At 41.2% G+C, this 12,982-nt stretch overlaps 1 protein-coding gene across 1 annotated transcript; it reads right to left on the bottom strand.

The window, feature by feature from the left end:
- Positions 1-7,666: 7,666 nt before the first annotated feature.
- On the bottom strand, positions 7,667-11,615 carry LOC147427434 (pentatricopeptide repeat-containing protein At4g13650-like). Its single transcript, XM_086496646.1, has one exon. The coding sequence runs from the start codon at positions 10,987-10,989 to the stop codon at positions 8,866-8,868; it is 2,124 nt and encodes a 707-aa protein (XP_086352772.1). The 5' UTR covers positions 10,990-11,615; the 3' UTR covers positions 7,667-8,865.
- Between the last annotated feature and the right edge of the window lie 1,367 nt (positions 11,616-12,982).

Below are 12,982 nucleotides of genomic sequence, written 5' to 3'. Positions count from 1 at the left end.
TACCCCCAACACAAGCTTAAATCCTTACACTTATGTCACTCATTGTGCTCTTCCAGGCAATGGCATACGTGTTTGAATATCTCAATATTCTTTCTAAGATCTCTATCATAACTAGATTTCTATGTGAGCTTGGCCACTTGTACCGCCTTGCTTCTAGGCCACATATATTCTCCATAATAGATTGGCCAATAGTTTGAGCAGATGTTGTCAAATCACCTAAATGGGCAGGTATAGTGGATATAGGATCTCTCAAAGTTACACATGAAATGGGGATCGGAATTGGACTTGACATACGTATGGTACTTGAGCCCCATGCTTGGTACGGTGTCCCAAAGTTCGTAGGTGTGGCTCTAGGCATAGCAAATGTGGGATGTGACATGTTATCTAGCATGTCTCCACTTGACTAAGATCTTAGATAATGTGATGGTGTGCCATGGCACATGCATAATGTGAAACTAAAATATCTACCTCACTCTCAATGCTTTTGTTATCTGGGACCGAATGTTATAATGCACATACTGTGATATGTGCAAAAATAGATGCCACGGTTGCAATTCCGTATATACAATGTCAGGAGAGCCAGGCCCTAGATGTGGCACTATGGCATATATTCCTAATTTGCTTTTTGAATGTACAAATGTCAAGTGTATCAAAGTGGCACCCTCGTTTTGCCTAGAAAGTTCAATGCAGGCAATCTCGGCAAAAAATAGTAGGTTTTATGTGCAAGCATAAGAGATGCATCCGGAGTAATTTCCAAGTGTAAAAATAACATTGAAGATGAAATTTAATCCCAATGGAATCTTTTCACAATATTAGGGATTTTTCTCATCTTGTTTGGACTTTTTATGGGGGGAGGAAAGGGCATTTTTGGGTTAAAAATGATAAAAAAATCGTCAAGAATTACCCAAAAATGATTTAAAAAAATGGCTCAAAGTTCCACATCACTCATGGTGTTGTGACTATGAGAGCTGAAGAAACATTTTAGAGCATCAATAGCAGCACTTTGAGCTCCTCTATGAAGGGATACAAAGCCTGCACATATGGTTTGCTAGTGTAGTGCCGTGCTGTTCCAACCTTGTATTTAAGGCTTTGAGGCCACCAATTTGGGTTTCAATCAGTGGTGAAGAAATTGGACCAGTTTAATGGTAAAGATATAACAAAGTATCTTTGTGGGTATGTGAAGGAGATGGAGCTGCATCGAGTGCTTGAAGCAGAGATGGTACAAAGTTTCGAGCTAGCTGTGGTTCTTGAGATCAGAGAGCATGTAAGTGGAATTAGAAGTGACCATGGGGGAACTTGGGAAGCATTCAAATTAGCCTTGAAGGAAGAGTATTTCATGGAGGAATCCAAAAGGGTAACAAAGAGGACTTTTTTAGAGTGGGTAGTTCGACCAAAAGAGGGACTTTCTCCTACGAAACTGCTAAGGGAATTTGAACACCGTTATGATCAACTTTCAAGAACTAAAAAGGCTACCCTAAACTTTTAGAAGACATAGCTATTTTTGCAGACAGCAGGTAAAAAGATTCAAGAGAAGCTAGAGGTACTACTTGAGGATAAGGATGCGGAACATGGCTTAAAGACTGATTGGAATGAGGTCAAAGATGCCATTTCACTACTAGCTAAGAGACAACGACAAAGAGAAAAGATGATAGTTAACCCTACTCAAGCCTCAAGTGTTCCCGAGAGTCCCAAAGCCTATGATTGCGGTTCCAAAGAGTGACAAATCCATCTTGGATGATATTGTTAAAGGAATGCAAGAGCTAAAGTTAAAGCTTACAAGGCTAGAAGAAAAGGGGCAACCATCAGGTCAATCTAAAGGGCAACAACCTCAAAACAGAGCGGGCTTTGTAAATATATGCATATGGTGTTACAGTACAGACCACGCAATGAGGGATTGTGAAAGTTTTTAAGATGCTTTGATGTAGGAGCTTGTTTTCTTTAAAGATGTCAAGATTCACTTAATTGAGACAGATAAGCTCTTGGGGAAAATTTTGGGAAAGGTGGGATGAAGAATCTAGTTGAGGACATGCCTATTAGCCATGCCATATCAATGGTTGAGACAGCTGCCTATGGGTTGAAGGTAGAACCTATTTATAAAAAAGGTATCAAGGTTGGAGAAGAAGCATCTAATGGGATTGGAGAATTGTGTCCATGTGAAATAGAGTCTGTCGTGAAGGGTAAAATGACTAAAGAGGTCTTGCATGAATCTGGAGATTGCATTCCGCTAGAAACAGGTTAGAATGACCCTGTAGACTCTTTGTCAATGCATGCTTACATTGCTAGATGTCAAGCCAATGAGGCCGTTGGTCGAAGAGAAACATAGGCGTGAGAATGGGGACGAAGGGCCTTCAAAGCGGTCCATGAGGAGTGGAGGCAAAAATGACACAGCGCCTCCTAGATTAGCTTCCCTGCAAGAAGCCTATGCAGATGCCTCCCCGAAGTGCCTATGCAAGAAGCCTCTAAAGAAAAGAAAAAGGATGCAACAAAAGCTAAAGCAAAGGGTCCGGCCTACAAACTCCAATCTGATATAGAGACAGAAATTGATCTCAAAAAGATTTTGGAAGAAAGGATTTTGAATAGTAAGGTGAAATTTACCTTGCGTGAGGTCCTTGAAATAGCAAAGAGGGAGTTCCATGAAGAAATAATTGATATCATCAAGAGGAAGCGGCAGTGTCTTACTGAATCTATCCATGTACAGGGTGAAGAAGAGACTTTAAATGCATAGGGAGTACATGTCTATGGTGAGCAAGGTGATGAAACTATTGTTGGATGTATCTTACTGAATCTATCCATGTACAGGGTGAAGAAGAGACTTTAAATGCGTAGGGAGTACATGTCTATTGTTGGATGCTACAAGTCTAGGGGAGGAGTAAAACAGGTTCATTTCTTGGATGATGAAGATGAAGTCGAGACCACTCACAAGAGTTATTACTCCAAGAGTCATTGGGCAAGAGCGACTATAGAGACCCTAGTGAAAGTGGGAGACTTTGAAGAGCCATACATTGTGCTGATAGATCATGGGTCAAAAATTAATCTTATGTCAAAGAGTCTATATCAAAAAGGCAAATGGCCAATCGATATAAATCATTGATGGATGATCCGTGCAGCAAAAAACTCATCAAGGGAGCTATATGGATCTTGTCTGAATGTAAGGGTGACTATAGGGGATGTGAAAGATGACCAAAATTTCTTTTTCCAGGAGATGTCTACATACCCTCTCATCCTTGGGCATCCATACAACACTTCTACTCGTATGGAAACAAATGATGGACAAATGGTTAAGCTTATGCTAGGATAAGGAGTAGGGATGGAAAGTGCACGGTCCAATTCCTTACTGCTTGTGTGGACCATGAAAGGAACCGTGAAAGTCTCAGACTGCAACCCTTGCCAGAAACAAACAAAGAATTCAAGGACTATATATGAGGGGGTTTTTCAATGTACCATTGTAGAGCGGGATTGCAGTGGTACAAGAAGCAAAAGTTCTCACATGATGTATATGCAAAAGAAACGCTTTCTACAGGTTTTGTAGGATTAACAGACTATGGATCTATCACTTTTACAAAGTGTGAGGACTTGAAGCGAGGTGAAAGACAACATGATGAATGCATTGCAGGTGTGTTTGATGAGTGTTTGTTTGTGGATACTATGCAAGACTTGGAGTCTTTAGTGGATTTCAATTTTACATATGGGAAGTGAGGTTGTGAAAGTACGCTCAATAGAAATGTACAAAGTCATTGAGGATTTCAAAAATTCTCAAGGTGTTGATGTACGATTGAGGCCAAGTACAAGTATGTGGCATGGATCAAGCTGCTTTGCAACCTAGTCTTTGTGACCCGAGCAAGATTGGACATAAGTGTACACATGATACTTTGAAGGAGTTCATGATTGGTTGCAAGGACAATTTGACAGAGGTTAAAAGAATATGATTTTAAGGAATGCTTGCCAAACATGGAAAGGATTTTGCATTTGAGCCACATGAGATAGGGTGTGTTGATCCATTCATTGTTTCTCCTATGGTGATCTCCACTATCCCTCATGTACCTTGGAACTTGAGACTTATTCCAGTTCCAAAGGCTCATTTTCCAAACCCATTGATTTGCTTAATGAAAAGATCAAGATGGGTATTTTGGAGCCTTCTTGTGCTCCATATTCAAATAGGTGGTTCACAGTTCCAAAGAAAATTGGTTCCTTACGCTTTATTCAAGATATGCAACCTGTGAATAAGGTGACAATAAAAAATGTGGGTACAAGGCCAGTTGTAGATGAGTTTGCAGAGGCATTCTCCAAAAGGGCGATATATTCTATGGGAGATTTGTACTCAAGGTATGATCAGCTCCAACTAGCAATGGAAAGCAGGGACTTGACTACCATGAGGAACAAAGTCCTATGTGACTTTATACCTCAAACTATGATGCCCTTCTTGATATTGTGCGATTAAAGGATGTGATGTAAGTGATATAGATGTGGCTCTGTAATTGAAGGGGTGCCGCAAGTATGTGGCAAACCATATCAATGATTGTGATAATATCTTGTCAAGGTTGGAAGAGATGAACTTACCTTGTCTGGTCAAAAGTCAGTATGTGATGTAAGTGATATAGACGTGGCTATGTACTTGAGGGGGTGCTACAAGTATGTGGCAAACCATATCAATGATTGTGATAATATCTTGTCAAGGTTGGAAGAGGTGAACCTTATCTTGTCTGATCAAAAGTCACTGTTTGGTGTGAATGAAGTTCTTATTGTAGGACATATGTGTGGGCCATATGGTAGAAGTCCTTGTCCTACAAAGATTGTTGTAATTCAGAGAATGAAAGAGAAATGTATAAATGTGTTTGAGGTTTGAAGGTTTCTGGGTGCATGTGTGTTTTATGTTATTTGGATTACATATTATGCACATGTAGTAGAACCTTTGTATCAACTCTTGAGAAAGAACCAAAAATTTCAATGGAGAAATGCATATACATGCCATGAGGAAATTAACGAAGTTGTTGCTTATGTCGCCAACTAAAGTAAAGTATGAATGCGGAAGACATGTGATTGTGATACTGGATACTAGCCCCACAGGAATTGGATGGGAGATTGGCCAAGATGATGAAGATGGTAAGCGATATGTAGTGAGATTTGGAGCAAAGGTCCTAAGTTCTCGTCAACGCAATTATCTACATGTGAAAAGGGAAGTATGGGAAGCAGTTATAGCATTGAAATGTGATAAAGAGTATCTGATAGGAGCAAAAGTAATTATCGAGATTGATTGTCTACCCCTTCTTGGAATGATCACAAGCTTCTCTACTCCTCCTAACATTGCTATGTTGAGATAGGTTGCCTACATAAAGTCCTTGAATCTTGAATTTAAGCATATTGCACGGAAAGATAATCCAGTTGCAGATATGCTTTCTAGAGCAAGATATGAAAATGAAGAAGAAATTATTTTTTAGGGTAATGATGTAGGCACAAGGTTTTATCGTAGCTCTCATGCGAAGGGTGATCATGTTTGCCTGTCAAATGCACTTGATTTATTTACAGAGAACCTATATCAAGGAAACTGGTTGCTCATTGGACGTTATCTGAGCACTTTGACAAGGCAAGAAGGGTGGATTGATCAAGATTCAAAAAGAATACGCAAAAAAGCCTATGGATACTTTTTCAAAGATGGATACTTGTGGAAGCATCCAAAGCAAAGAAATGGAATGCCATTGAGGGTTGTGAATGATGAGGACACTAAAAGGTATCTTATCAAAAACTTTCATGAGAGTCTTTATGTTGGACACAGAGGTGTGTGGGCCACCTTTCTCAAAATCAATGAGAGGTATTTGTGGAAAGGTATGTATAAAGATGTATCTCATTTTGTGGATTCTTGTGAAACCTGTCAAATGTATTAAAATGTACGTCATCGTGATGGGTTGCACTCTACATACCCACTAGCTATGCACTATAAGTGGGTAGTAGATTTGGTTACAATGCCTTAAAACCAATCAAATACATATTTTTTTGGGATTCAATCTTACATAAATCACATAAATTGATCCACATTTGAAATTTTGTTAAACCAAAATTTGTCAAAACATTAACTTGTGACTAAACAAGCAGAACCCTTCATGTAAGCTCAAAGATACAAGGAGGTAATTTTACCACACACTACATATAGTTTATAAAGGACCCTCAAAAGGACAATTTGAACCATGTTTTAGCATTTTTGGGTCATTTTTAGCCCAAAAAATGTCCTTTTTTTCCCGTAAAAAGTCCAAATGAACTGGAATGAATCCCTAAAATCGTGGTAAATTCTTATTGGACTTAAATCTCATCACCTCATTTTTACACTTAGCAAACACTCTGGATGCATCTCTCATGTCCGCGCATAAAATCTGCTTTTTTTTGTCGAGATCGCCCGCACTCAACTTTCTAGGTAAAACGAGTGTGCCACTTTCGTACACTTGACATTTGTACATTTCTTAAGCAAAATAGGAATATATTTATGTGACAAAACATGCCATAGTACCACATCTAGGGCCTCGCTCTCCCGACAAGGTATATACAGAACTGCAACTATGGCATCTATTTTTGCATATATCACACTATGTACATTATAGCACTCAGTCCCAAATAACAAAATCATTGAGAGTGAGATAGATATTTTAATTTCACATTATGCACGTGCTACGATACGACATCCACCCCCTCTAAACATACACATCCTTCGACATGTGCCACATATATCTTTTGCAACTTCAGTCTTCGTTTAAGTCAACGTACATGTCGATTTCATCATCACTTGCAACAAAGTCCAGTGCATCATCATCTCTTTCTTCATATTCATCCATAACATGTTCATGAGAGACTTCATTTTGACTTTTGTGAAACAAAGGGATCTGTATCGCTTCTTATTTTGATTAGTTTAATTCTTTTCCCTGCAATGGAAATCTTCATTTTTGTCCATCTAACTCATGCAAGGTATAAGTTGCATTCCCGTGTACATGCTTGAAAGGCTTTCTTATCATTGAATGTTGGTTATCAAGACTATTGTCATACACCAACATCCAATCACCTTCCTCAATAGCTCTAGGTGTGAGCCTGTGCCTTTTACAAAATTTGTCCTTATTCTTCAACCTTGCAACTTTTAATCATGCTATTGCAACTCAATATCCTGAGGCCTTGTTTCTAATTGTTGTATGCACAAAGCAAGAAGGTTTTCCCTACTCATTCCATCCTTCCAAGGCAACACATTCCATGTGGGAATTACATTCTCAATTGGCATCATAGGTTTCCTACCATACATCAACTCAAAAGGCATATAGCCAGTAGCTAGTCGAGCTATGAGTCTTACGATCAGTCCATAAAGCATAAGGCAATAGTCTAAGCCACTCTCCCAGTTCTCCTTTGCAAGCCTTAGCCAAAGATCTAATGATAGGAGAATGCCCACGTTTTGATTTACCATTCCTTTTAAGATTGTATGCAGTATTGAGAGCGAGTTTAATGCCCAACCTAGAGAAAAACTCCTTAGCTTTTGCAACATCCAACTCACCCCTGTCAACTGTTATTTTCCCAATACAACCATAACGGTTAATCACATTGTCTAAGAACTTACATATCCCTTCTATGCTTTTTGTTCTTAAAGAAAGACCTTCAACCATATTAGTTAAATCTTCTCGTGCAAGCACTGCGTATGTCATTTTCCATAAACCCAAAAAAATTGTTGTTTTCTGTTGTTGAAAATATCAAACTATGTTATGGGTGTCTTAACATGGTTTGGGGCTTTATCATTTGAGTTAAAAAACATAGTAGTCATAAGAGACAATGGCGACCATAATCCATTACAGATTTCTGCGCCCTTCTAGGAAAGCCACTCTGAAAAAGCATTGTTTGTAAGGCCCTTACCAGCTGTCCTTTACAATAGAACACCCAGACAATCGGGTGTCCTCATTGGAAGTGCATTGTTTTGTTGCACATTTTTGAAAGAAGAAGAAGAATGTTAATGTCTAAGGAGACACCTTCAAGATCTATATGATGAGTCTTGAGCTCAAGACCTTTTAATCAAGAGAGAGTGATCACTCTTGAAGGGCTAACTGCAAGAGGAAAACTACCATGTTTCTAGCAGTTTGATTGCTTGCAAATTCTTCTCTCTTTGGGGATAACTCTCTTTGGATATTACTCTCTTTGAAAGTCTGCACTGTGCCGGGAGTTCTAAAGGTACTGTCTCAAAAAAGCCCCAGCACTGCTCGCTAGCTACCCAAAAAAGATTGGAATGAGTTTGCTATGTTTATGCCAGCGGCACACATACTTTTTCTTTATCCTGTGGCCACACCACGATCGACTATGCTCTTCCTCATCAACCATGCTCTTCCTCATCAACCGCCTCATTCACCAGCAGCCTTCCCTAAGGCATACAAAGCACTCTGCATGAACACCAATATGGTCATGAGGAGAAGCAGCTTCTCAAGAAAACAGAGCTTTATCTCTTCACTGGTGTTCATAACTAATTCAGCACAAGATTCCCACTTGAAATCGAGTACAAAGCTCACACTCCCTGTGCAAATCTAGAAAGCAAAGCCAAAGCACCCCAATCTTCATCCATTGGCATGGCTTTCATATAGCTTCCTTTTGGTTCAATTAGACAGAACACAACCCAAAGTTCAGGTACCAGTCAAGTCCAAGCTTGATTTTTCTTTTCTCATTGCTTCGACCTTGTCTCGTCTTCTCATTTCTTTCATGAAGCTCCCTTTTGCTCCAATGAGCTAGAACACAACCGAAATTTCAGATGAGAGTCAAGTCCAACCTGGGTTTTCAGTTCTCCTTGCCTCGGCCTTGTTTGCTTCTTCATATGAGCCAGCACGTCTGTAGATAGTGAACATGTAGCCCGTTCATCTAGCCTCAATGAAGTAAATCAGTAAGTTCCATAGTGGGCCGCTTCGAGCAAGCACCTAACACAGCTTGCCACATGACAAGGTCTGGTTGAATTGGCATCTTCCTCATCATTGATACTGCCTTGTCTGTGTGGCCTGCACGAACCAAGAGGCTAATTATGCAAGTGTAGTGATCAATTTCTGGGGTCAGACCATACTCCTCAGTGATGGCTTCGAAATAGCTCTGGCTCTTTTTCACAAGCCCTGCATGGTTGCATGCGTATAGGACATGGACAAAGGTCACAGCATTTGGTGTTATACCTTCTTCTTTCATCCTTCCGAAAATAAAGAAGACATCATTGGTAAAACCTTTGTGAGCATACCCTCCTAATAGGGCAGTCCATGAGATTATATCTCTTGTAACAAGTCTGCTGAACAGTACTTGCGCTTCTGCAAGCAAGGAGAACTTCACATAGAAATCAATCAGCATGTTTCCGATACGAAGCTCTTGCTCCATTCCTGTCAGGACTACTTTCACATGAATTTCTCTTCCCTTCATTACAGATCCGACGCCACAACAGGCCTTCAAGGCACAAATGATTGTGACTGGGTTTAGCGCAATGCCCTTGTGCGCCATTTGGTCAAAGCAGTGAAGAGCCTCTTTGCCATAACCCCTTTCAGAGTAGCTTGCAATAAGTGCATTGAGAGACAACATATCTTGGATGGGTAGCTTGTCAAACACAGCTCGAGCAGTTGCAAGCAGACCCAGATTTGCGTACATGTTGACCAGTGTGTTGCCTACAAGCAGTTCTTTCTCTAAGCCTTTGCCTGCAATCTCTGCATGCAGCTCTTGGCCATCTTCTGTAGCTCCTATGCTTCCACAAGCTTTAAGGCTGCAAGAAAACGTGAAAGCATCTGGAGAGATGCCCTCAGTCCGCATCTGCTCAAAGCAATCAAGTAGTTGCTTCCCATGTCCGTGTTCAGCGTAACCTGCCATCAATGCAGTCCAAGCAGCAACACCCCTACTAGGCAGTCTGTCTAAGACATTACGAGCATCCACAAGCAAGCCAAATTTTGCATACATATCGACTAAAGAGCTTCCAAGATGTGTCTCTTTTTCCAAACCTCTCGAGAAAATCTGTGTGTGTATCTGTTGACCTTCTTTTGAAGATCCTACACTGCAACAAGCTCTTAAAATATAGAAGCATGTAACATTACTCAAGGGAAAGCCATCGTGTTCCATCTGTTGGGATAAGGCCAATGCCTCTTTCGAGCACCCCTGTTCTACTAATCCGTTCAAAAGTGAGTTGAATGACACGATGTCTCGCCTTGGAAGTTTATCAAAGACCCCTTTCGCTGTTACAAGTTGACCACATCTGGCGTACATGTCAACCAGCACATTGCAAATGAGGTTATGTGATTCAAGCCCCTTTCTCACCACCTCATCATGAATTTCTTGGCCCAAGGGAATGTCTCCTATGCTGCCGCAAGCCTTCAAGCAACATACAAATGTGACAGCATCTCCAGAGGCTCCCTCTTGCTGCATTCGAGTGAAACACTGCAAAGCCTCCTTGCCATACCCAAGCTCAGCATATCCTGTGATAAGAGCATTCCAAGAAACTGTGTCTTGAATGGGCAAGGCATTGAACAATGCATGCGCTGTAGAAATGTCGCCACATTTGGCGTACATATCGACCAAAGAGCAACCAACAAAGGGGTTGCTCTCCAGCACACCCAACCGGACAGCTTTCACATGTACACTAAGCCCTAGACCTGGATCCTTTAGAGCGGCACAAGCTCTTAAGAGGGCCACAAAAGTATAACCACCAGGAAAAATAGAATCATCTTGAACTTCAGACATTCTCTGGTATAGAGAGACAGCATGCTTTGGCTTACCATGCTCGACATAACCTATGATGAGTGCATTCCAGGAAAAGTTGTCCTGAGAAGCCATTCTTTCAAAGACCTGTTGAGCATGGCAAATGCTCCCCAAATCAACCAGTATAGACACAAGCTCTGGCCCATGGACATCCAGCCCTCTCTGGCTAACGAAAACATGGTGCAACTGAAGAGCTTGGGCTAGGTCTCTCTCTTTTCTGCATTTGTACAAGAGGCTGGCAAAATCATGCACATACGAATGTGAAAGAGCCATGCCTGCCAGTGAGATCTTCTTTGCACTTCATCCTATGCCTCTTCTTCCCACACTTCTTTGCCTTGCACATCCATTTGAGGAAAACTGCTGTCACATCCTCCATTTACCTTGAATGTCTTCGCTTGGCATAGAAAACCCAATAATATGCAGCCTTCACTACCAGCAAGGTCTGCAGTTCTTGTTGAAAGAAACACCTGAAAATCCTGAATCGTTTATCACGCTTCGAGTTAGGACTGCTATACGTAGCAGCGGTAGCACGCAGGGCAGAGTAAGACGTCGTTTCTCCCAGTCTGTCGACAGCGGTCCCGCCTCCTTAATAAAACTGCTGCAAGAGACAATGCAAGGTTCTTTTTTTTTTTTGGCCTGCTGAGGAAAGGCCTTGGTGTTGGGTTGGGTTGGGAGTACTTTGAAGGATGCCGTCCACGTGGACGACCATCATGTTTCGAGGGCTTTTGGTGAAGGTACGATGATGTGATTGAGGAGGAAACGTGGATGAAACGTTGTGGCAGTATGAAGAAGGCGTGTGCGTGCGAGCTACTAGGTAGAGCTGTCGGCGACGCTGCGTTACCACCTGACGATGTTCGCCTTGCGAGTTCCATCCATTAGCAGGACCACCTGATGCGTCACCTTGTTTCTTTTGCTCTACTTCATCTCCTTCCTCTTGGCATGTGTGTATGTGATGGCTGCTGCCATAGCCTGCTGCCATGGAGGACGGGACCTCTTCTCTTCTTCAGCGAGGGTAAGCGCAGCATCGACGCTCTTCTCTATTCAGCAGAGCGAAAGCCCTCTCTCCAAGTAATTCCTTTCTCTGCCACGTTTCAGAAACTGCCTTCCCCACAAGTATTCTCTCCTTACTCTCTCTTTGTGCAGGTACCCTCTTTGTGCATATCATGCATCCTCTCCTCCCACAAGAATCCGCTCCCACTGCAGAAAAATTTGCCCCAAACGATGATGACAGACTTGTAGATTTGACCAACTCCACAGGATCTCTCAAGCCTTCATCTGCTCAACGCAAAGACTCTTCTTCGAAAGGAAAGGTCATCCACAAATTAGGATTTCTTCACCTATTCTTTAAAAATCTCGTTGGCAATATGGTGCCTCATAAGAAAGGCGACATTCACGATGTCATCCTCATGAGCCTGTCTTTTTCTGTGTATATATATATCTTTCAAAAGCTTGTTGTTTATCGCATGTGGCAATCCATGAGCAGACATTTCTGATTTGTAAGCTGTACATTTTGTTTTACCTGAACAGCTTGTCTTCTCTAGGGTTCATGCTAATGTCTCCTTGTTTGCACATGTATAATATCTCGTGTTCATATATTCTTTTCAAGCTTAATGAAAACCTTCAAGTTCCCATGTGCGTGTGTATGAGAGAGAGAACCATTTTTGTTCATCATGGTTGGTTAACAGCAAGAGAATTGTTGTGACATGTAGTTCTCACAAGTGTAGAGTGACCATTACAAAGCAATTAACATGTGACAAGTCACAGAATGCATATACCAAGGACTGAGTTCCTATAATACGAAGCCCATATCCTTGTTTTTTAGTTTGGTTTCCTCTCGGGTCTTTGCAATGGTTACACGCATCATGACACAGGGGATAGTATTATTTTACGCAATTTACTCGATCACTGACAAGTATTCTCTGAGCCTATTGTAGGTAAAGCAAGATAAAGTAATTGTAGAATCTTGAGAAACACTGAATTTGTTGTGACTCTCTGTGGACCCCAAAGTACATAGATTTGATGTAGCGACAAATAATTGCAACATCTTTCGTTTGAATCGAGCATCATTGCTCTCCGAGTGCTTAATGTTAAGTCTTCCATATACTCTATGAAAAAAAGTTTCACTTGTGGTACATGTACTAGGATGTCAGTATGCCAGCATTGTTTGCTAAATTGTGAGTGTGTCAGCCAACTTCTTGTTAGTGTGGAACATATATATGCCTTGATTGAGTCAGGCTTGTGGGCTGGATCAAGAATTGTTGTGGCC

This window comes from Adiantum capillus-veneris, chromosome 23 (assembly GCF_014529385.1).
Source record: "Adiantum capillus-veneris isolate H3 chromosome 23, ASM1452938v2, whole genome shotgun sequence".
Taxonomy (NCBI): domain Eukaryota; kingdom Viridiplantae; phylum Streptophyta; class Polypodiopsida; order Polypodiales; family Pteridaceae; genus Adiantum; species Adiantum capillus-veneris.
The sequence above is the reverse complement of the archived record's forward strand: the minus strand, read 5'-3'. Positions and strand labels throughout refer to the sequence as shown.

Excerpts from the sequence above, each read along its gene's own strand:
- LOC147427434 (XM_086496646.1), bottom strand. The coding sequence starts at position 10,989 with ATGGCTCTTTCACATTCGTATGTGCATGATTTTGCCAGCCTCTTGTAC.